Source organism: Balaenoptera physalus (assembly GCF_965194825.1).
Source record: "Balaenoptera physalus genome assembly, chromosome: 9".
Taxonomy (NCBI): domain Eukaryota; kingdom Metazoa; phylum Chordata; class Mammalia; order Artiodactyla; family Balaenopteridae; genus Balaenoptera; species Balaenoptera physalus.
In genome coordinates this window covers 57225765-57251946 of record NC_138888.1, presented here as the reverse complement: position 1 = coordinate 57251946, position 26182 = coordinate 57225765, and the positions used below count along the sequence as shown (strand labels likewise).

Genomic DNA, 26182 nt, shown 5'->3' with positions numbered 1-26182 from the left:
AACAGACAGAATGCTGACTGGTCTCAACATTGGCTGTAGACTCCAACCTCTTCCTTCTGGTTTCAGTACGGGCCCCCGTAGCTCAACTTCTTCCAGTGTACTCTTGTTTACTTCCCAGAGAATAAAACCTCTAGTCCTTTGCTTGGGTGGGATGGAGCAGTCACCAAGTTGCTCAGAGATAGTTGTTTTGACGACATTTTTTCAATAAATTCTACTTTTGTTAGACGTTTGATCATTCTGGCTTTGAGAAGGATGTAGAGATGCCAATCTCAGAAATTTTACAGGGGAGAAGGGGGTCCTAAACGTTGGTTAGCTCAGTTACAATTCATCTATCTGCTTTCCAGCTTCCAAAATTTTGGTTTTGTTGCACCCTATCCATTTCTCTTTTGCCTTGTGGTTTCATGCCATAGGAGAGAACATGTGTTCAAAGATGATATTCAACCTTCCATCTTTGCCAGAATACTCGGTGTTTTTTAAGAAAAATAAAACACAAGCACTTGGGAGTAGTATACTCTCTTTTTAAAAAATAATTGGAGTTACAAAAATGTCTTACTACTGCATAGTGTGTTTACGTGTAGTGTCTTATATGATCCTCACAAAAACCCTGTAAGTTTAGCAAAGATATTTGACTATTATGTAAACTGGAATTAAGAGATTAACTGGCTTGCATAAGGAAATATCTTCCATTAATAAGAGATGTAGAATTAGTGATCATTACTTCTGGCTCAGGCCTACATTATTCAGAACTTATCTATATATTAGTTAAGTATAGGTAATCAAGTATTTATGAGTGGCCAGATTTATAGAGAAAAAAGCCTTGTAATCTTCATATTCAGCCTAAGAGTTTGTTCAGATACTTTCTTCAAATATTTTATAAGCCATCTTAGCTGCTTTAAATTTAAGGGTTTCAGTAAAATTCATGTTGTTCAGACCTTGTGTTTTTAAACCAGTGATGCACTACACCATCTTCACTACTGAAAATGATAAAAGTAATAAAATTGCCAGGCAATGCTAAAGATTAGTTTTCTATTTCAACTTTCTATAGAACGTGTTTAAGAGTTGAATGGCATTACATACCGCACACATACACACATGCAGGCTACAAAGGTAGTAATGGCTTTTAATCTTACTTCCCATATCTTTTCTACACAGCGTTGTGTTTCACAGCCATAATTGAGAGATAACTGTGCTCAGTTGGAAATTGTGGTTAAAGAATGACAGCAAAACAAGCAAGCAAGCCATATAGAATGTGTGTGAGCAGCAAGTAGTCAATATTTCTAAATTGAAATATTTCTTATTTGGGTTTTTATTTTTATTATGAGAAACAAAACAATTTGGGTAACTTTTCTATCTAAACCTATTATGCCATATAGGAACAATAGAAATACTTATATTTTCTGCAGACAGGAAAGATGAGTGAACCTGTACAAAAATCATAGACAATAGATTACAGAAAATCAGAAGTATATCAATAAGAGATACTTAAGTAATAATGGAAGGTAGGAAATGATTAACTAATAAGGACCTACTGTATAGCACAGGGAACTCTACTCAATATTCTGTAATGGTCTATATGGGAAAAGAATCTAAAAAGGAGTGGATATATGTATATGTGTAACTGATTCACTTTGCTGTACACCTGAAACTAACACAACATTGTAAATCTACCATACTCCAATAAAAATTTTTTTAAAAAGATAGGAAATGATTAGTTTCAAAATGAATATAAATAGTACCTTCTAGGAAATGCTCATAGAAATAAAAAATCAGTGCAGTAAAGTGTTCCAAGAATTTTATATAAAAATATATTTTGTAAAATCCTTATTTTGTCAGTGGAAGGTTAGTATTGTAGATTAGACATTTCAAATGTAAAATAATACTAAATTTCACATTAATGTAAAATTAAACTATACATTTATAAAGAATATATTAGAAATATATCTTAGTTTGTTGGGTGTGGGTTCTGTTAAAAAAGATTGATGTGTTTACTTCATTAACCACAGCAAAATATTAATAATGGATACATTCATGTACTGTTAAAAATGTAATTCTCTTCTTTTAAATTGTGTTGCATAATGTTTAAACTAAAATTTTCTACTTTTAATATTAAAAAAGAGAAAGACATAATTATACTATTTAAATGATTAGTGCCATTGTAAACATTATATTCTCCCTTTGTTTCAGACAAAATTACTAGTCCTCAAGTTTTTATTTAAATTAACTCTTCAGTGATGGAACATGTTATCATGAATTGAAAATCATGTAACTAAAGCAATAAAATGTATTTATTGCTTATGTTCCTATGACTAAAATAAAGCAGAGAATTTAGGAGATTTATGACCAATACAAGTAAGAATAACTTTTTGTACACTTTTTATCTCTGCTTGATTTTTGGCTTCAATGAGTACACCCATGTTATGATATTACACTATCATTCTCCATTAAAGATGTTACATTTTAAATTGTCAAGTAATGAGCATGCAGTTTTGATTACATAAATTTTTAGTATTACATTTTTGGATTGTGTTTATTATCAGTCACAGATTCACTAAATCAAAAACTGTATCCAAGTTTATTTTTTACATAAAATCTCTTTAATCTGCAGGTGAGCTCTGACTTTGATTCTATTTTGTATTTTGGCCTCACTCAATCCAAAACATTAGGAGAAAAATTCTTTACCTTTGAAAGGAAATGAACTTGTTCTAGCTATCCTATTATGTTACTAATTTGGATAGCCAGATGCATCTTTGCAAAATCTCACTATTGGTCTTAATTATTCCAGTAAGAATCTCATCATAGCCTTAATTATTCCTTTCATTTCCCTTTTCTACTCCTAACATTTGATTATTTTACTTGAAAACAACTGACATGCCTCCATAGCTGCCCAAATTTGTAATCATATCAATCTTATTCTGGGGGTTCTAGCTGCCTTCTTTCCCATTTTGAGCCACTGACCTTTTAGCATGTTTTAGTGTTCACTGGAGAGCAAAGGTTTACACATCTGCCCTTTCTTAGCTCTAAAGCTATTTGTTTTTATAAAGCACTTATTGTACCTCTAGGTATTTTCCCCCCCAAATTAAGGTTTTTCTTCCCATTTTATCATTGAAATAGTGCCAGAATTTTTCTAAATATTACTGTGTACCTACCTTTTAGTGGAAGGAGTAATATCACATTTATGTCCTGGCACATTTAGGACTAAATGCACACTTAAGCTGCAAAAGATTGCATATCTATTTATTTGAAAATAGTTTTGAGTTTTCATGACAGAGCAACCAGTATGGTGAATGTCCTTCTTGTGTTTATAGTTGCAGTATTATTTTTTGTGATTGTATAAGAATTAAACTAAGGTAAAGGTTTCACAGACGAGCTTTCCATAAGCAGATGCTAACCTTTTTCCTGTTTATGTTTTACCAGTGCCTTCTGAACAAAACCCATTTCTTTCCTTTAGCAATAGAACGCACTGAAGCCCTACTGAGAATTTCCGGTTGGATGTAAAAGCTCTTCTATTTTCTTGGTCCAGGAATCGTTAGTTAGTAAGACCTGAATGATTGATTTCCTGTTGTCCTGAGCAGGTTAAAAGAAGTTCTGTGGTGTCCAGATTGTGTCTCAGCAGAAATGTAGTCATTCTTATTTGTAATATCCTTATTTGTAACAAATTCCTCTCATCTCTTCAACCTATATCTGTATGTATCCTTGGGGGATAATGTAACATCTGTCTTATGAATTCGGGGGAAAAAAAAAAACCTCTTAGTGTCCAGTGTCTGCATCTTCCAAATTTGATGTTATAGTAATGTTGAAGGATAAAATTGTACACACGAGATATTCATGTGAGATACAAACACAAAAAACAGCCCTTATTAATCTTGTTTATTTTCTCTTTTTTATTGCCTCCTATGATTTACTAGTAGTGAACTTTTGAACATCAGGACATTTTTTATACATTTGTTAAATAAATCTGCTCTATACCTGGAAATACGATGAGGAGTTGCTATGAGAAATGTTTTTATACAGATTTTGATTTTTTGGGGGCTTAGTATCAGTGTTATTACTAATACAGTTATAAGGTACGATGAGCAAACTAAATATGGTCAATTTCATCTAAATATTGTAGGATCATGTGGAAACTAAGAAATGTCTTTCTTATGTATTTTGTTTTTCCCCAGAAATCAAAAATCTCCACATATGACAAAATGTGGGCCTTTATGAGTAGCAGGAGGCAGTCCGTGCTCGTCAAAAGTAATGAAGAAGGAATCCAGAGAGTCCTCACCTCCGATTACGCTTTCCTAATGGAGTCAACAACCATTGAGTTTGTCACTCAGAGGAACTGTAACCTGACACAGATTGGCGGCCTCATAGACTCCAAAGGTTATGGCGTCGGCACCCCCATGGGTAGGCTTCATGTCAGCCACTTGTTCTTTGTTCATTAATCTTAGTTGCTGTGAAAAGGGAAGGAAAACAGTGCCTCCATATGCCGTTAGGAATCTTGCTTCAAACAAATGTATCTTGCTATGTTCTGAGACTGTATAAAGTCAGGAAGATATTTGGACATCTGCTTCTAAAGGAGTAAGTAACAAAAGGAAAATTGATTTCTACCAAATGGTCAGTAGACATTTTTACTGTATCAGTGTTGAAAACATCCACAACACCTCCCCCGCAAAGGACCTTCTCAATCTTACACTTAAAAAAAGTTTCTATGAATAAAGGTTTTGCAACATTATTTTTTCAGATTGGTGGCTTATGAATATAGTATTTGACTTAGTTAACTAAAAGAATGAGCCACAAATGGTTACTGTGAATAATTATTTTATTTACAAGAGGTATATGTTTATTTAAGAGGAATAGCAGACTATTTACCAGTAACATACCTAGAACATTTTACACTAGGATTGATTAGTTTTAACATTCTCTTTCTTCTATATGACAAAATTCTTTTCAATAATAATCATAGAATGAAATAATAATAATTGCTGCAAAAGACAATGAAAATTTTCATTTATTGAGCTTCATATGTATGTATAATATATATGAACATGTATATACATTTATATGATTAATAAATGTATAAATACATACTACAGTATATATGTACATGTCATGGGCATAAAAATGGCTCCCCCAAAATGTCCATGGCCTAATCCTGAGAACATATGAATTTATTACCTTTTATGACAAAAGGGACTTTGCAGATGTGATTAAGTTAAGGATCTTAAAATGGGGAGATTATCCTGGATTAACCAGGTGGGTCCAGTGTAATCGAAAAGGTCCTTAAAAGAAGGAAGCACAAGTGTCACAATTAAGAAGATATTGCAACAGAAGTAGTAAGAGAAAGAATGTGCTAGTCCACCTGGGCTGCCGTAACAAAACACCAGAGATTGGGTGCTGTAAAAACAACAGAAATTGATTTCTCACAGTTTGGGAAGCTGGAAGTCCAAGATCAAGGTACCAACAGATTTGGTGTCTGATGAGAAGCTGCTTCTTGGTTAATAGACCAGGAAGGAACAAGGAATCTATCTTGAGTCCCTTAAATAAGGAGCACTAATCTCATTCATGAGGGCTCCACCCTCTTGACCCAATCACACCCCAGGGACCCCACCTCCAAATACCATTATACTGGGGATTAGGTTTCAATATATAAATCTTGGGGTGGGGGGACACCATGGCAGGGAAGGGGAGGAAGAGAGAGAGAGAGAGATTAATTTGAAAATGTTACTTGGTGAACTGAAGATGGAGGAAAGGACCACAGCCTAGCAATACAGAGGACCTTTAGAAGTTAGTTTAGGAGGCAAGGAAACAAATTCTTTCCTGGAGGCCACGGAAGGAATGCAGCCCTGCAGATACCTCACTTTTAGGACTTCTGACCTATAGAACTATGGGATAATGAATTTGTGTTATTTTAAGCCACTCAATTTGTGGTAATTTGTTATAGCAGAAACAGGAAACATACTGTATGCAAAGAAAAAAAAATAACAGATTAACATGTATTTATTACATCAATTTTTTTTTTTAAAGAAAGGGGAAAGCACTTACTTACAGCTACTCACTGGCTATACAGTAATGAATAATGACACTATAATTTTTTTGAGCCTTAACTTCTGCAAATTTTTAATGACTTTGTCAAAACAGATCTTCATGTATTTGTGTTTAATAAATGGTATAGTCATATTTGTCCATGTATCCTCATTCATAATTTTATTACTTTTAATTTTGAAAAGTTTCTTTCAGATGAGCTAACATGTATACCATAGTTAGAAAGTTGGGCACAGATTCATAAAAATCCCATTTCATGATAAATTCCAGAAATTGCAATAGTGTCCATGTCTTTGTTTCTTTGGGATCATTTCTAACAACTTTCAAATGTCTAGGAAGTCCAAAAATTTTCCACCATAATGACTTCAAAAACTTCAAGATTAAATTCTTTCATATCAGGTAAAGTTTACTCAAATTCATTATAGCTCAAAATAGTTCGAACTGGCTTTGAGAGAATTTTGAGACATTCGCTCCTGTAACATTACATATTCCTGCAATTATATAGTAGACTCAAAATAATGATTGCACAGTCATTGTGAAAGCAAAGCAAAACAAAACAAGAACCTTAAGTTCTTGCTCCAAAAATTTGCAAGTGTAGCTGAGCTCATATCTTGGGGGAGTGAGCTGTACGAGAATTCTCCAAATTAGTTTCCAAGTGGAGTACAATGTTTATTAAAGAATAAGAAATAAATAGATGCTAATTCAAAACTCAATAAGAGTTGGGCTGTTAAAACTCAATAGTAATTGTTTAGAACCTGGATGAACAAAAGATATTTTCAAGAGAGGAATATTTTACTTTTGACATGTTTTGACTTGCCAGTGCCGGGTGACAGTTGTTGCTATTATTGTTTTAAAATTCTCTACACAAAATGAACCCCCTTTATTGTTTGCACCAGGGAAAGGCCATCCAAAGCTTTGCCATTATTATGCTAATGTATATATTAATTCAGAAGTTTTCTAATTAATTCTAATATGTAAAAATGTTTGAGTTCTCATAATTATAGCTTAAGAAGCACTTCTTTTCAAAATGCTTTAAATTATACTTATATTCACAGTAAGGATTGAGTTTATTGCCACAGTTTTGTGTTGATGGAGTGTTCAAATCCTGGTATGCTCCATAGTTAGATCCCATATGGCTGTTTGCCTCAGTAAGAATTACCTAAAGAACTCAACAACTTCATGAGTTGATGTACCATTTATTTGGAATTTGTGATGAGTAACTTCGATAACTTTTCAAGCGTACTTGTACTCATTTATGAAAAGTTATATGAACAAATTTATGTTTTAGAAAAGAGGCTGATAATATGCTCTAAGGTATCATCATGTAGTATTTTGCACACTGATATTCTAGATTTAACCTTGTCACTTAATATGATCTTAGACAAGTGACATGAAATTTATAGCTTCTAAATTTCTTTCTTTTTTTTTTAATTAGTAAAATTACAGGGTGAGACTAGGAACACCTAAGGTCTATTTAATGCTAAACTTATAGTAATGTGTCAGGTAATATACTTGACAGAGTCCCAGAGTTTGATTTAAAGTGGGCTAGAAACTACGTGGAGAAATATGATTAGCTGATGTTTTCAAACAAATTTTAAAAATCAAACACCTTCTTAAACACTTATGAGAGGAATGGAAGCAGTGATTTGATAGCTTCCCATTGCCTCACAGTTTCATTTGGAAAGAGCTGAAGAAAATAAATGCATTTTTCAGTGTTGTTTCTGGAAGGAGTGAGATTTCTGTGTATCCTTACCCTCCTCTTTTGGTTTACATTGCGTGGAAGAGGGCAGAGATTTTTGTCTGTTTGTTGTTGTAAGCCCACACAACAATAGTGCCTGCACTCTGTGGACCCTCAATTATTTGTTCAACAAATGAACTCTACGTATGAAAATACGATGGTGCAGCAAGATTTATAAATAGAGAAAACAAATAACTTTTGGAGCTAAAGATCGGCATGGTATCTTACATTACTCAATGTGATGACCTCATTAAACAAACCTGAGTGAGTGAGGGTAGTGAGAATTGGATAAGATTTGGGGAGGATGTTTGAGGACTTTAGAGTATAGCACAGATATTCTTCATTAATATTAGTTACATAATAGCACTCATAATTTCAAAATTTCTAGAATAAAGAAATTTGACATACTTAATATACAACCTTAACTTGATGGGGTTTTTTTGGTTTGCTTGTTTGTGTTGTAAATACAATGTACCAGTGTACCAGGAATGTCTCTTATCATATTGTTTTGCTTTGAGGAAATGCTTGTTACAAATAAATCAAAATAGTATATTATATAATTCTCAAAAACTCCCTGAGATATTTCAGATGTGAAAGCTATTTAAAAAAAGAAAGATAACAGTTAAATCAGTTCTAGGGAAGCTGTTACAGTTTCTTGGAACCATACAAATAGCAATTTTTGTTTTCTCCCTACCCCTGACACTGTTGACTGAAAGATATTGACTTATAAGGAAAATATAAAACAATTCAAAATATTAATGAATGTATAAACTATATAACTTTTTAAATGTAACTTTTTAAATGAAGGAAAATACTGAGCACAGCATTTGGAATTTCTATTTCTTCTCATTTTAAGCTTATCTTATATATGAGAGAACAAAACAAATTAAACTATAAGCCTTAGGGTGTAGATTTTTTTTTTCCTTTTATCTGTTCAACTCAGCTGATCAGATCAACTTTTGCCTTCTGAAGAAAGCGTAGTTATTGCAGAAAATAGTCATTGATACAGGCAAGGTCACTTGCATGAGAAACTTAAGAAATCAAGTTGAATTATATATCTAAGTGGAATCGTTTCTTCATAGTGTGTAGTTAGCTTGGAATGATAGTGTAATAAATTAGTGTTTTCATTAAAATGAATTTTTAAAAATTAGGTAATGGCACATGATAAATTTCTTTTATAGGACTTTCTTGGACTTTTAATGTAAAATTATCAGTACATATTAATAAAAATTCAAAGCATCTAATAATACTTTGACATAGCAAAATTATAGACTAGGAAGATTTTACCATATTCTTCTTTATTTTCATTGCCAAATAATATTGAATTTAAATTTATTAAAATGTCTTGTTACTAAAAGTTGCTTAATGCATTTAACATACATTTTGTTTTTAGCCTAATTCTGAATGAGATAAATTTGAACATAATAATTTAAATTTAAAGGGATGAATATTCAAATCACTCACCTGTAGGTATTGCAATATAATTTTTGTTTCTTTTGTTCAGATAGTTTTCTTCTGTTTGACTTGATAATATTAAGTTCTTAACTTTAGTAAATTATATTTTATTCACTCATAACATAGTATAAAATTAAAATGATTTTGAGACTCCAATACATTATGAGTACGTCTTAACTCATATAACTTCATCAAAGAAGTATAATCTAGAGAGAGGCATGTCACACTTTACCCCCTCAAATATGTCTGAGAAAAAAACTTCAGGCAGTAATTTATGATTTACTATGTCATAGCTCTGCCAAAAATATGGCTTTCACGAACTATTACTTAGTCATTAATAAATGCAATGTTGTGCAGCTCTAGTACTTGAATGAGATTCTGACTTACCATAAATTTTCAACCACCATCATAACCTGCACTTCTCAACTAGTTAATTAGCATTTGCCTTTTATATCATCTTTTTCAAGCATATTGACAATTTTTTGGTAATATGTCATTTTTACTTAGTTTTAAAATTTTGTTTAATTATACGCCAAAAAATAAAAATAAAAAATAATGCATTTAGGTGTGAAAAAGAAAAGGTTATTTGAATCTCTTTCCCAACAAGAGTTAAGGAGATGAATCTATTCAAAGCAGAGCAATATAGGCTCAGGTTCTGGAAATTTAGATCAGTTCCAGAAATTACCCAGGATTTTGAGTTTATACCTGCAGGAGCCATAAACTGATATGAAAATTCTGTCTTTATTAATACTACAAATGTGATCAAGGAGAGGAACTCCCTCTGCTTTGCTTTTATTGTTGCTCAGATTTTTAGATATTGTCATAGAGGTGTATGTGGTTAAGTGCAGGAGGGTAAACAGAAATACTATGTCTCTTTTGGAGTGAATATTCAGAAATATTTCAAAAATTATATATATTTTTCTTTTTTCCCCCAGAAGTCCATGCGTCCTTTTAACCTGCTAGGCCTCCTCCTGTGTGATTCATCTAGGGGCCTGCCATCACCATTCATCACTCTGAGTGTGATGATTACTGCCCAAACTGTTGTGAAATCACTCACTGAATGACTCAGATATAAGCTATTTAATTAGGGAAGCTCTGTTTACACAAAAATACCTTAGTGGAGCAATCAACAATGATGTGAAGGTAAATGCTAAATAAGCATAAGCTGGTTTAATTAAGCTTGTGGTGACATTAAATCCCTTTCATAGTTTTCCTGACTGCAGCAATGTTATTTTAATGTGATATTTACTGTACGGTAGATTTTTGAAATTGTAGGTGTTCTTACTCATAATACGTTAATTGAACTTCCTTTTCATTCATTAGAATTTTTAAAAAACAACAACTGGATGGGGTAAAGCAAAAAAAGCAAATCACAGCAGTTTTCATTAAGGAATATTTAAAATGTGTGAGCAAATGTAGTCTTGCCTTTTAATTCACCATAGGTGATAATCTATTTTAGCCGAACAGGGAGCGTTTCTACTTAATGGCATTTTCGGCTGCCTTGACTCCCTCTGACCACCCATACTAAAAGCCTTCTTGGCTTCTGTCTTTGGAATGTTGAGTGCACAGGGCGCTTTGAGGACTAGGCAGACTCAGCAGTCCATGAGCTGGTAGGAAAACAGCAATCTAGAAAAAAATCCATTAGGGCCAGTTGGTGTTATTTTGCTTTGCTGTGTTCAATTTGGTAGAAATATTGTAAAGTGTCTGAAGGGTCCCATTAAAACTATTTCTGTTTTTAACAATGAGCTAGTGGCACACTTCATTCATTTATTGGTGCCTCCCAACTTTAATAACATATGGGGAGCACGAGTCAGCTGAAAAGGGGATGGAGGAAATTCTGCTCATGTCTGTGCCTATCGTCCAAGATGCTAAAATTTTCTATAATCTTATGTATCCGTATCTTACTTCTGGGATTAAATCAGTAGTAGGTTTCAAACAGTCCATGAATAATTATATCTGTGAACAAAGTCCAAATTAAATTACTTATATCATAGTCAGAGAACTACTGAAATATGTGTAATACATGAAGAATGTAATAGGCAATGTAGAGGTGAAGTAAAGATGAATGTAAAGAGTATATTTATAAATCCCTTATAATACTAAGGTTAAATTTAATGACAATTTTATCAGACACAAAATTGGTATATACATTTTTCTTGTATTATATTTACTTATGTAATTATAAATAAGATGCATTCTTGCTTCATAATTGGATTTTAATGTTACCTTTATAAACTACTTTACAACACATTTTATATTAATGAATACAAAATAGCTGTAGCCCTATTAGTAATTCTTAAGTAAGTTTTATCTCATTATAATGCCCTTACACATAATCAGCCTAAAGTAAAAAATATTACAATAGGTTGTATCATGGACTCTTTATGGTAGAAGGATACCACACTGACATATGAACAATGTGAAATTTCATTCTTCACTTCTATTTTCTAATGTTAAATGCATGAGATCTCACTGCTTCTTCATTTCTTGTTATTTGATGAAGTGAGAGATGTAGAATTGGTACTAAGGGAGACATGTTGTTTATTTAAGGCAGATGTTGGTGTTTATAAAAATAGAAATCAGTATGAAAAGCATGTTTGTTCCCTGTTTCGCTCACCATCCATTTCTAGAATTCCCAATTCATCATATAATAAGTACTGTAATATTCATCATTATAGATGCATAATATTGCCGGCCTTCAGTTCTTCAGCTTTACAGAAATGAATGAATACATTTGTCTTCATTAGTTGAACATAATGCACAAAAATTGATGCAAATTATTCATCTTTCTGCAGGTCAAACCTTCCATTAAAATGCATTCTATTTTTTTTCATTGCATAAGCAGCATAATTTTAATGCTGGTGAAGTAATTTTGCAAGTCTAAATCGAGATCTAATAATTTTCAGAGCCTGAATTAAACAAACAATAAAAGCACCAAATTACCCCTGTAGAAGCTGTATTTTCCTGGCATATTTGTTAAAGTCTAGATTTCATGTCACCGAAAACAGACGAGTCTCAGTAAGCTATGCCTGCTCCACAGACATCATCAACAGACTCTGTAGGCTAGAATCTAGGAAGCTTCCACAGGGAATCTGATGAATTGCGAGCACCAGTGCGAGCAGCCTTCATGAATATTGTAAATGCTGATGAAATGGTACCTAAACAATGAATAAATAGATAATCCTCATGAAAACAGAGTGAGTTCCGATAGACTTTATATGCAAACATTAGAACATTAATTCATTTTGTTTGTATCTTGTGGTGATTACTCCAAGGCCATGGGTTCAAATTCCATTATAGATTAGTTAGCCAGATTGTGCCAGACTGTCATCCTTTGGTTAGCAAGACTAAGTAAGATCAATGAATCACTCGTATTGGGGAAAAAATAGTCAAAACATAGTGGTGAAATGTATAAGCACTAAAGTCTGAAGATGAATGCCTTGCATTTGCTAGCCCTCATGTGAAAGGCATATTCTTATCATGCTGTATAGAATATGTGGCCTTTGTAGACAGATGACTTATGTACAAATCTTAGTTCCACCTGAGTGTCCTAGGTGTCCTAAGTGAAGTTACTATGCCTCCCAGAGACTCAGCATTCTTATTGGTAAATGGGTAGAATCATGTCTACATAATTAGATTGCAGTAAGGATTAAACATCAAATTTATAGTATTGGATCAGAACATATGCACCACAAATAATTCTGAAGGACTGTTCTGAAGAAATGTTTTATAATAAGTAAAATGATATATTTGTGGTTTTAAAGTCATTTGCATCTTACCCTTTTTCTCTCTATTCTTTATATTTTTAGTAATACTGAATGTATTGTAGGTAAGATGTATTGTTAATATGATCCATTCCTAACTTATTAGAAATCATTTCCTATGGAACCCAACCAGGATTTTATCATCAGCCAATCAGTATATTGTATTTAAATAACCATGATCTGGTTACTTAGAAAGTTATCGGTATCTATTTTATAGAGATGAGACAATTTCTATTGTTGGGCGTTATCTAAATAAAGTTTTTCCTTCTCTGAACATTTCCTGAGTGTTTAGTAAACAGAGTCCAAGACGTATTCAGAGAAGATTATCATCTCTGAAGACATGTATGTTTCCTTTTAATTTTGTCAATCTATAAGAAATTTTATCACTCTTCAACCTGCTTGGATCTGTAAAATAATGAACATAAAATATAAATATACATCATCCCCTTTCTTCAGGAGATAGACTTGGAAAAACAACTTTAACATCAAATAGAGAAAATAGAATATTGAACACAAACAAGTAGTCTGTTATTTAATGTAGGGTCTCAGAGTGGTAGAATTCACTGAGGACCAAAGTTCAGTTAGGCCAAATTGAATAAGGGACTTGAGCTCTACCTTAAAGGATGGGTACTTTACTCTCCTGAAAAAGTTATTCTCTCTCCCAATTTTGGGATTCTTGAAGATTAAGTAGGTTGAAGATTTTATTTAAAATGGTCCAACTTTTATAATTCATTCATTAAAGTTTAATATTGGACTTGGGAAAAAACACGATAGTAAAGTATTCCTCACATTTCCACTCTTACTGCTCTTCAAATGATTATTATGCAGATGAAAAATTGTAAGAAAAGCAGCGTTTCTAGAATGAAACTATTTCTATTTTCGTATTTTGTGTCAGCGTTATATGATTTAATACCCAGAGAAGAAATGTGGCTACAAATCTACTTCACCAGCTACTTTTAACTAATATGTATGAAATACGTCAGAACCAGTGAAAATAGTTTACTTTTTCATTATGTGCTGATAACATTTGCCCTTCTTATCCTTTTTCACATAAGTCAAAGAATATTCAGAATATGAATAAAAGGCAAATGGCTAAAATACATACTCTGTAATTTGAATTTTTTATTGATACATTTTGTGTACCTCATATAACCATCTCCTTTGTGATCTTAGATACTTAAATTTTCTCCTGAGGACTCTACAAATATTCCTTTAAGTAGAATGCATTCAAATTACTTTTCTATAGAGGTCATAACACTTTGAATTTTAACATCTACAACAAAGAAAAAAACCACAACCTCTATCCAGTTTAAGCCAGTTATAGATTTTGAATATAAGCACTTAAAATTTCTCAAAAAATTACTATATATTAAATGTCCTTGGTGGTACATACACTTGATATCTATATACATTTGCTCCCTAAATCCATATAGTCTCTACCTCATAGTTTTTTATCTCTCTTCTCTTATTTCTACATTAACAGTGTCATTTATATTTGGCTCCATTCCACCGTGACCCTGATATCTTGAACTTAGTTCTATCCTCTATATCTAGAAGAAATGAACGAAGTGGGTTTGGGATGCTCTTACTATCATTTTCCTTTCTCATATATACCTTTCTAAACCAATAATGCAAATAGAAAGAAAAATAGAGGAAAAGCAGGTGAAAGGCAGCCAAAGAGAAAGAAGAGCTGTTGTCCCTACTCTTCTTTTCAATGTAATGAAGCCTTTTTTGTGAACCTGATCAGCAGACTAAGATAGTTCCATCTGTCACGTGGTTCTACAATATGGTGTTCTTTATTATAATGATCCTCAAACTTGTAAAGGTTATTCAACATATGTGTTTTTGTGTTGCAGTGAAAACCCTAGGAGGGCAGGGCTCATATTACATTGTTCATCCCTATATGCCTAGAATCTAGCACCTGTGTATGTATATCTAATAATTAATAGTAAAAAAAGATACATACATGGTCCTTGCCCTTGGGACACTCATATCATTATCTAGTAGGAAAAGATATATAACAAAACATTGGAATATGATGCACCAAATGTTGTACTAGAGTATCTGCAATGTGCTATGGCACCAAAGAAGAGGGATCCTGTGTATCTCTGCGGCAGCTAAGGAAAAGTGTGCAAAGATCAGGAAAGTTGAGAAGTTTATTTGGATGTGAGGACATTCAACCAGAAAATTGGAGGAAGTATGGAAACAGGATTCTCCAGGCAATGGGAAATATAACTTCATAGTTTGTATTGCTGGCATGTTAGGTGTGAGGAGAAGGGGATAAAGTCTGAGAAACTTGTGATAGGTTGAAGAAAGGGATTGTATGACATATTTAGGAATTAAGGTTGTATTCTATAGCTTTAGAGCACCATTAAAAAAAATTTAAGCAGGAAAATGATGTTCATAAATTTCCAATGTGGAAAGATTACTAGGTATCATGGAAGACTGATCACTTTTAGCTCTCATTTACCATTCTGTGATTAAATGTTATGGGTTGATAATTTGTTTTCAGGATGAGATTAATCTCCTTTAATTTTTATGATTATCACTCATGGATTCCTTATTCTCCTATCATATTGAGATTTTTCGATAGAATACCTTCAAAAGAAAATACAAAGAGTGATGACAGTAACTTCACACCAGTTTAGCTTTTATCTAACAGGAAATCTGAAATGGACCCCATGAAGTGTTTAGTTGCTACATATATTAAATGCTTCATTTGAAATAAATGCATTATAATTATTAGATATAGATTAGATAAAGATATATAGTTTGGGTTCATAAGAAATGACTGAAGATAAAATTGCAGGCATGTATGACCAACTGTTAAGTAATTAATATTTTATTTATGCATGTATTCATTCCAGAAATATTGTCTTCACTGTGTGCCAGGTGTTATACTAACAAAGGAAATACAACCCTGTCCTTATGAAATTTACAGCCTGTTAGGGTAAATGAGCATTAAACAAATAGTCACAGAAATTATTTTTTAGTTACAAACTGAGATAAGTTCTATAGAGGAAAATAACAATGATGCTTGGTATTGTATAACAGCATTGTTGACTGAATATGGCATAAAACTGAAAAATAGCAATTTAAAATGGAATCTGAAACGTAAATATAAAATTTGACTTAGCACTTCTTAGAAACAAATATGGGAGAGACAGTGTCCTAAGAGATAATAAAACCCATCTTTCACTGAGAAAAAGGCTCTAAGAAAATGGGGTCTGGTTCCAATTTTATTGGAAGATTTTATCATGGAAATAATGGTAAAAAGAGATAAAGCTCTAAAAGTACCCAAAATACGTTGTGCATTTAGGGCACCCAGCACTCATCTCAGCATAGGAAGCAGGGAACCATTTCATAAAATATAACATTGCCAGCAGCACTGTAATTTAAGAAAGAAAGTTGATGGTTCCAGCAGATAGCCTCAGATCTTTTGTGCTCGCAGGTCTCTTACTTATTAAGGCACTGACCAAGGCCACTGACAGTTGATATAAATGCAAAGATGGCATAAAAATTTATAAACTTATTTGTCACCCTAACTTATTCTAGATGGTTAACACTAAAAGTGTGAAACAAGTCTGTTTATGAACTCTATTTGTTCCACTGAATTTAATAAGAACCTGAGAAGATGTCCAATATCAGAAGTTCTGCCTTAACATATTTTGACTATATCATAATGGATATATTATAATGGATTATAATGGATTATTATAATTATATTATAATGGTTTCATTCAAAAAGCATTTGTTTAATGTTTACTGTGTGATAGGCACTGTGCTAGATGCTGGATGAAATAAGATGAATAATGGATGGTTGATTACCTATAACTGACAGGTAGCCTGATTTTTAAGTCATTATTTAAAGGGCTTCAAGTATTTGGGTATGTGTCTTAGAAACATTTATCAGATTAAACACTTTCAAAGAAGAGGAATAATTAAGGAATTATTGAAGCTTTTTGAGGCAAATCATTGATATAATATACACTTAGTGATTATAGTATAGTCACATACCCACAAGATGTGTAAGTTACTATTCTTCAGAAAGTGCACAGTATCTTGGAGGAATGACAAGCTAGAGGAAACTTAAAATTATGAGTAGTCTACTTCATAAAAATATCTTCCCAGACCCAAAGAAAACAAACACCAGGATGTTACCTAATTCTCTGTCATACACAGCACATAATATCATCATGATGAGCTAAATAACTATGAAATATAAAACAAAGGAAAGTAAAGTTCTTTAGGAAGTGGGCAGTAGGGATTTGTCATTATAAGTAACGGAAATACTTAGCCAGCCCCTTAGAATTTTAACAAAATATTCAAAGGATTTGGGTGCTATTAGGAAAAACAAAGGCTGTGTATTTTTCCCCAAAATTGGTTTCATCAGTTTTGATATAAAAATATGTTTAAATAACTCTTGTAACTTTTGTCCCCCAAAAGTATTTTGTAAAGAGACTTAAAAGAAGACACATCTTAAAGTAAGTATTGTGATCCGAATTCTTATGAGCTGATGCTCATGAAGCATATGGAGCTAATAGATGAAAAAGAACATACAAAAAATATGCTACTTGATCAGTAGTGCTGTGATAATGTGTAAATTCAAAGCTAGGCAGGGACAAGCAGAAGATCTAACAAGAAACAACTTGTTTTTGACAGAGAGAGCTGATGTAGTAAGAGTAGTAATTATTGTTATCTAAGGCAGTGTTTTTCAAGTTGAGGTTAAAATAAAATAATTGACGGGGACATTAATAGATATGAAGGAAAAAATTCTTCCACTAAAAATAAATTTAATCATTTAAAATATTTTTTAACTTTTTCCTTTGATGGAGAGATGGAAACCTTTTATTTTGTTAATGTATAATGTGAATTTACAAAAGATATATTTGTTATGGAGTATACTTCAAGCTTATCTGACCAATGAATTCTTTAAAAGTGAAACACAGAAGTACATTTCCCAAAAAGAGAAGTGTGTGAGGAAAATCCAGTTTAGGAAATATTGGTATAATGAGTTTCAGAAAGAGATATTTATAGAAAGCAAGAGTGATTTTTTTCTGACCTTTGTAATTGATTAAAGCATGCAGAAGCTTGATTTGAAAGTAAGGAAACTTTTGGCAGTATGGATGGGATATCTCCAGTATGTGTACGGATAATGTGATTTTTAGAATATTTCACTAAAGCATGGTAAGTATTAGACTTGTTGTGCAACCTTTAAAGAAAAGCTATTTATCAGTCACTGAGCCTCCTCAAGAATTAAACGTAATGCTAACTCCATTTCCTTTATCATTTCTATATTATCTAGATGTACTGAATAGGATAAGGAAAATGTTTGGTACATACTTAAATTGGTGTGTTTGTAAAGAGCATGAAAAGGACAATCAAATGAGCAAATGAATAAACTATGTGTAGTAGATTTAGACTTTAGAACCAAGTATGTATAACAATGTGTGTATTCCATTCTATAAGTAAGAAACATCAAATGACAGAAAGGAAGGGAAGGAGGGAGGGGAGGTGGGAGAGGAGGGAGGGAAAACAAAAGGGAGGGGGAGGGGAAGGGAAGGAAAAGAAGGAAAGGAAACAAAAAGAGAATGTATGAAAAAGAAGGAAGGAAAGGTAACAAGGAAGGTAGGGAAGAGGAAGGAGGGAAGAAAGTAAGGAAGAGAGGAGGGAGTCAATTCAATTTAATAAACCCAGCAAGTTGGCTCTGAACTACTTGGTGAGATTTGTATTAATCGTTTATAACAAATCACAGTTTATTTTCCTAAGGAGCTTTTAGTCAATTTGTTGGGAGGAATGTTAATGAAATTATAATTTTATGTAAAATTCTTTGATCTATGTGAAATTCTTTGATTTATGTAAAATTTAACATTTAGGGACATTTGGAGACTAATTTTTTTATCCAGGAAATTCTGAATAGGTGCATTTGTAGGTTTTGTTTATGCCCACACATATACTGCTGCTGTATATCACTCGAAACTTCCTTTATGCCTCCTTCAAGTGTTCTTCTGAGCCCCACGTCTTATGCATCTGATACATCAAGGGACTTCACTATGTAGTAATCATATGTCTTTCTTTCGTCCCTGTTTTCTCCCTCCCTCCCTCCCTCTCTCTCTCTTTCTTTCTTCCTTCCTTCCTCCCTCCCTTTCTCTCTCTCTCTCTCTCTCTCTCTCTCTCTTTCATGTAAGCGAGAACCTTTTTTATCTGGTAAATGGGATCTTTCTGCAACTTGAAAAAAAGACCGTTTTTAAAACATAATCGTTCCTTACTGTTAGTATGGAGCATGTGTTTAAACAACCAAAGAAAGTCCCATTGTGAGCAAGAATACAAATGAAACAAAACCCAGGGATTGCATAGTGAAAATCAAAGAGCTAAATTCAGTTTTAAGAGGTGTTTGCCTTATCCTGCATGATGTTTTTTAAAAGTAATTTATTTGAGAAAATTTTAATGTAGAAAATTTTAGACAAAATATTTCCTGGGATATAATTAAAGTTAAAATGTCTGGTAACCCTGTGTTGAAATTCTCACAGATTTTTGATAAAACTGGAACTGAAAATTTTCTTTTCACATTGGATGTTGTAATTTTTCAGATACTTTTGTCTAGCTTGTTTCTTCACCCATTTATGGTTACCTATTTGTCCCCTTAAGCATTTGAGGATTGACTTTTAGGTGCAACAGTATATGTTATAATAGACATGTTTACAATTTCCTCTGTCATTTTCTAATCAAAGTTAGGGTCCTCTTGCAAAAATACTCATCTTCCTTGGAGGCAACCTTATGGTGCGTTAACCCCAGCTTCTCCCAGGTGCCACTCAATGCCCTCATAGTTCTTGGCTTGCCAGCATATGGTTTGAAGCTGGGTTCATACTTGGGCAAAAGTTAGACTCTATCTATCTAACTAATGTCTGTTCACTTCATTAGAGCTAAGTGCATGGCTATTCATGTCACAGAGAAGATAAAAGATACTTTTATTCTTTGATCTCAATGTGTCCTTGAGATTTTTCAAATAGTTAAAGTTTCAAACCACTTTTGACTTTAACTAGTACCTGCTAGAAATGCGTCCCAAGGAGCATCAAATGATGTACCAAAGAAGTAATCATTCATTATTGAATTATTGTTTTTTAAAATGAATCAATGACAGAATGACAAATAAAGCATGGCAATGATTTAGTGTCATTGATTATATTATCTATATTATTTCACCCTGTTAAAAACCTCAAAATGAGGTGTATTAATTTTGTAGCTTTGATTCAAACCAAATTCTATTTACATATTATTATGTTTACACTGGAAAATAAGTGTGAGGAGGTTTGCTAGCAATAGGACATTTTCATATTTACAATAAGTGCTGGAAATAGGAAGCTCAACCAGCAAGAAATCAAGATGTTTCCATCATTTGTTGAACAGTGGGTTGCTTTTGTTTGTCTGTGCCTTATTTTGAGGATGAAGTAGAGAATATGGTGTCTGAAGATATTGAATAAACATCCTAAAGCAATTCAGTGGGTTTGGTGAGTTGGCAATAAATAATATTCTTTTAATTTTGCTCAGGATGAGAAATGACCTGGCTCAAAATATTACTTAAGTAGATCAAGAATTTTTCATATTTCAAAGTCTACTTTTCATGTCACTTTCCCCCCAACATTTGCTTATAATTATACTTCCAGGCCACATTTTTATATTTGTCACCTGTGGTCATTTTCACAAGTACTATCAGTATAAAATTTGTTTCAGATACTATGTTTCTAATTGAAGGATATATTTGATAAACTACAGATCTTCTTAAAATGATTTTTTTTCCTCAATCAAATGTTTATTTTGCAGGGAATATACATGGTTAATCAGAACAGTAATTCAGAGTAAATGTGACTTTGAAGCTGCTGCTAGGCTAGTTGTAGCGAATTAATGAAAACTGGATAGTCAAACAAGATGCCCTGTATTTATGGGTTTTAAATACATATCAGAGGAGACCAAAAACACCCCACTGTCACTCTTATATTTTGTCAAGACTGCCTCAATCAGATATAATGCTCCTCATAATATGAAACATTGGTTGAGAGCAGTTTGAAAATTAAGATAGATGATAGATATAGGGAGATGATAGATGGATAGAAAGGAAGAAGGGATGAAAGAACGAAAGGAAGGAAGGAAGGAAGAAAAAGAAAGAAAGAAAGAAAGGGGAATAGATAGATATCCTGTATTCCAAAGGGTTTACAATCTACTTAGGAAAGTAGATCACATCTTGAAAGGTAAATAATAGTAATACTAGGTGACCTAGCCTGAGTGTCCAGTGAGTGACCAAGGTAGAAAGTAACATGGGCTAGGCTAATCCATTGAAATCTGAAGTGGCTAAGGGGCGGAATTTAAACTGAACATTTTCATCAGAGTAGTATTTGGAAGAGAATATAGGAAGGAAACTGAGAAGCAGAAATTCCCCTGCTATAATTAGGAGTTGTTGCACAATAAAAATAAAATATTTAAGTTCTAATTATAGGAATGGATAATGCCCCTTTTAGGAAAGCTGTGAAAAAATGTATAGAAGCCATATAAACATTACTTCTGCATAGATTGAAGATTATGTTAAAGAAACAGCTCTTCACCTGGATTTGGTAGATCTTCAGTCCTCCAACTTTTTCCATAAGCTACTAACTTTTTTTGATTTTTCTTTGTATTTCTGCTTTTTAGTTTGCCTACTCTTGCTAAAAGAGCAATACTGAATTAGTCCTGTTATATTAATCAAGTAAAAAGAAGACATATAGTGCTGTCCCTTATGAAGCAGAATAGTTTCCTCATAAGATTTTTAATTGCTCTTAGCAAAAATATATCTTTAGGTGCAAATGTAGTTATATTTAAATCAAAACAAAATCACAGACAACATAGAATATGAGCTGAAATTAGTGTTTTTCTACAAGCGGAAAAACACTTATGGATGAATCTGTGCAGAAAAATGGAATGTGCAGTATAGTGTTTTAGGAAGGAAGATTAAACTTTAGAAACAGGCTATTTTCTGGGTGGGAAAAAGCAATAAGACCAATCCCTTGGGACAGATGTTGAAAGATGCATATAGTTCAGTATTATTCCATGCTTCTGGGCAACCAATTAGAAAAGTTATTACTTATCATGTAATAGCTAATACAGATGAATATCTACCCCCATCAGCATAAATACTATAAATTTCACTTACATTGTTGCCTCCACTGAAAAGAATCTTTCCAAAGTGTAAAACGGTAAATAAACAACCAAAAAATCTTACAATGCGTTGCCATGATGGTTTTTGAATGACCCAAGTTTGTACAAACCTGTTACTTCTGTTATTTGTATCAAATAACAAATATGAGTGATTATTTATCTGCAAGTATTAGCCACCCCTGAATAGAGCTTGTTAATCATGATCACTTTAAATTATTGCACTTAATCATGGGAAACACCATTTTTTGCACAACTTTCCTAAAAATCGAGGTTACTGTTTTATCAATGCTCTGTTTTCAGTGTTGAATGATTACTAGACATTAACTAAATATCCTTGCCCTCTATCCATTTCCTTTTGTAGATTTCTACTTACCGTTTTATTATTTTTCCAATGGTGTGAGTTGAGCCTGCCTTTAAGAGAGAGAGATTTTCCTCTTTCAAAACAAAATGTATCTTTTACCCTTCAAAATCAGAAAGGCCACCTGCCCTATTTATTTCGTTAAACTTCTATTTTCTGCCATTTTCCAGCTGTTTTTTGCTACTGAAAATAAATACTGGCATACTTTGGAGCATTTGGAAAGAGCTCTGTTCTCTCATCATGTAACCTTTAATTATGAAATTTTGGGTTCCTGGAAAGCATTAACGAACCCTCTCTTTTCTTAGGTTCTCCATATAGAGACAAAATCACCATAGCAATTCTTCAGCTGCAAGAGGAAGGCAAGCTGCACATGATGAAGGAGAAGTGGTGGAGGGGCAATGGGTGTCCAGAGGAGGAGAGCAAAGAGGCCAGTGCCCTGGGGGTTCAAAATATTGGTGGCATCTTCATTGTTCTTGCAGCCGGCTTGGTGCTCTCAGTTTTTGTGGCAGTGGGAGAGTTTTTGTACAAATCCAAAAAAAACGCTCAATTGGAAAAGGTAAATGTCACTCTTTTACAACTTAAAACAATCTTTGTTATAATAAAACGAACTTTTTAATCTTTCCAACCAAGGGAAATACTTAGAAATGTGTTAATGGTCTTCTGCCACTCATTATATAACAAAGGTTCATAGAACTCAGGATCACCTTCGTAATTTTTAATTAAAATGTAATATTTTAAATTGAAGCCAACTTCAGGACCAGTAACTATTTTTTGTCTTACTGAAGTCTGAAAATGGAGAAATTTTGCTGCTCGAAGTTCACTGTGGTTAGTTTATTAAGGGAATATAATTAATGAAGGAAGCAAAACTCAGAAACTGTGATATAAAGAAAAAATTTCTCTGCAGATAAAAAGTTCTTTAAGATACGATACTCATTAACAGTTTCAAGTTAGAGAGTAAATGAAATTTTTATTTGAAGATTTTTGGTCCAATAATTTTTAATTTGGAAAAATCTGAATGTGCATTGTGGAAATTTTAATTAATTTTCTACATTAATGAATATGTGAGAATATTGTGGTTTCTTCTTTGCCACTTAATGTTATTCTTAATGCATCCTGTATTGCCTTGCACCTGAGTCTTTAGAAGAATATATATAAATCTCAAAAATATTGAGACTATTGCAATTTTTCTTAGTATTTTAATATATTTAGTCTTTTGTATAAAAGTCTTTCTATTCTATTCTTAAAAAAGGTTGTGAACCTGCTTCAGATTATATATTTCTAGTGCTATAATTCCCTTAGTTCTATAAATATAAAGATGAATATTTATAGATAAATCTTTCAGATGATACATGATACTTTTTAATATAACTTTATGACTCTGGACGTAAAATGCTGCTTTAGCATTTTTAAGCCTTCTGGAACTTTACTTCGTCTTTTAGAATTTAATCATCTTTTGTTTTTAATTAAAAAACGTTTTTTAGAACTTAAATTTTAGACCCTGCATCAGAGTGAGATTATATTCTGTTAAATAATTGAAAGGTTTATGAACTTTTATTGGTAAATATAAAGAGTAGAAATATGATATATTCCTTCATCTTTAATAATTTATGATATAATTAATTATCCTTTCTGAAATCAAGGATACAACATTCCTACATTTTTACTTGACTACAGGACTTAATTCCTAGAAATAATGTTTTTATAAATGACTATTTTGATAGCCCCATTCTGTCTATAAGTAAAATAACCAATTCAAAGGTTTGAAAAATTTGGACAGTTATATGATTTATTTTCCCACAATATTCAGGATGGCTATATCTGCTGACTTGCTAAATCAAATATCTTTTGCACTGGTGCGACTGAAAATTAAGTCTAAGTACACTTTTTATGTTATGACCCTTATTACAATGTCAAAATGAGTTTTGGAATCAAATCCAAAGAACTAATCAGAGATGAAAATTAGTAACTCTCCAATTTTTATTTTTACTATAATTTATCAATAAGTGTGATATTTGGTAAGTTAATGCTTAAAATGAGTCCAAAAATAATAGAAGAAATTTAGGTTGTCTAGTTAGAACCTCAAATCATCCATATGTAGTGGTTTTCTTTCACTTACAGCTCAGTATTGAAATAAAACACATACATTAATCTCTTGACAACATTATGTAGTCTGTCGCCCTTTTCTCTCTGTATCCTGTTCATATGATTTACCTGGGCCATGTCTTTATGCACAATTATTTTATAAGCATTCTGTTTTTTTTTAAAGGACATGGGAATTTACTTTTGAAAAATCACCTTTGCTTTTATTATAAATAACTAGTTTAGCTGAATTTTTCACACATCGACCAGCTCTCAATTTCTATGGACTTCTATGACCTTCTAAAACATTAGAAAAAGGAAGTCAATGTACCTTTTGGTGCTGAAACAGATAAACTGTTATATTGGAAAGAAACAACTGTGTTGATATGACATGAGCATTCTTAGTCACATTAGCCGATGTTGTCACACTGTCTCCACAAAGCTTCCATAATGAAATTCAGATTCTCTAGCTAAGCAGAGGAGGCACTTCAGGATCTGTCTCTGTCCACCACTGTAGTTTTATCTTCTGCTTCTCCCCAGTTTGCACCTGTACTCTAACCACAATAAATTACTTCCAATTTTCCAAGGTCAGCCAGCTTTTTAAAATCATCTTCCCATTTGACCTGAGCAAACTTTGTCCATTTTTCTACCTGGCAAACTCCCACTAGTCATTTTAGATTAGGCATTCAAGACTAGGCATCAACTTGCCAAGAAAGCTTTACCTAATCAATAGGTATGATGAATCTGGATACGGGGCACGCTATTTCCACAAGGTGGTGTTGTTAGGTTTTTATTTTCTATTCCAATGAAAAAAATATGACCTGACCTGTATATCTCATTTTTGTTAGACTTAGCTGATTTTAGAAACTATCATCATTCCAAAAACATTTGCTCCCCCTTTGAGAAAGTTGGGAATGTGTCTTGTCCATTTCAAACAACATCCATCCTTCTCTCTGGAAGCATTTGCACATCTCCATTCTCCCTTAGCACACTCTTTTATTCATATTTGTTGATTTCCTTTTTAAATTTAATTTCTTTTTAATTATTTTTATTTTTTTAAAAATTTTATTGGAGTATAGTTGATTTACAATGTTCTATTAGTTTCAGGTGTACGGCAAAGTGAGTCAGTTATACATATACATATGTCTACTCTTTTTTAGATCTTTTCCCATATAGGCAATTACAGAGTATTGAGTAGAGTTCCCTGTGCTATACAGTAGGTCCTTATTAGTTATCCATTTTATATATAGTAGTGTGTATATGTCAATCCCAGTCTCCCAATTTATCCCTCCCCCTCCTTACCCCTGGTAACCATAAGTTTGTTTTCTACATCAGTAACTCTATTTCTGTTTTGTAGATAAGTTCATTTGTGTGTGGGTGCCTCTCTCCCTATTAGACTCTTACTTCAAGAAAGTAATTTTGACTTGTATCGCCAAGGTCTCAGACAGTGTCTGTTGGCATAAGATCTTTCTTTCCTCCTTTCTTCCTTTCACCCTCGTCCCCTCCCTCCCTCGTTCTTTCCCTTTCTTTCTTTCTTTCTTTCCTTCCTTCTTTCTTTCATTCTTTCCTTCCTTC

The 26182-nt window shown here is 32.8% G+C and overlaps 1 protein-coding gene across 8 annotated transcripts in view; it reads left to right on the top strand.

The window, feature by feature from the left end:
* GRIK2 (glutamate ionotropic receptor kainate type subunit 2) overlaps positions 1–26182 on the top strand; it is a 642913-nt gene that overhangs the window by 604122 nt on the left and 12609 nt on the right. For 6 of the 8 annotated variants that reach the window (XM_082475143.1, XM_082475138.1, XM_082475141.1 and 3 more), the window contains 2 exons: positions 4164–4389; positions 22834–23084. In XM_082475143.1, the coding sequence (XP_082331269.1) occupies positions 4164–4389; positions 22834–23084 (477 nt within the window). Of the gene's footprint in view, positions 1–4163; positions 10364–22833; positions 23085–26182 lie in introns of those variants that run through there. The other 2 variants (XR_014267496.1, XM_082475145.1) reach the window with 2 other exon arrangements.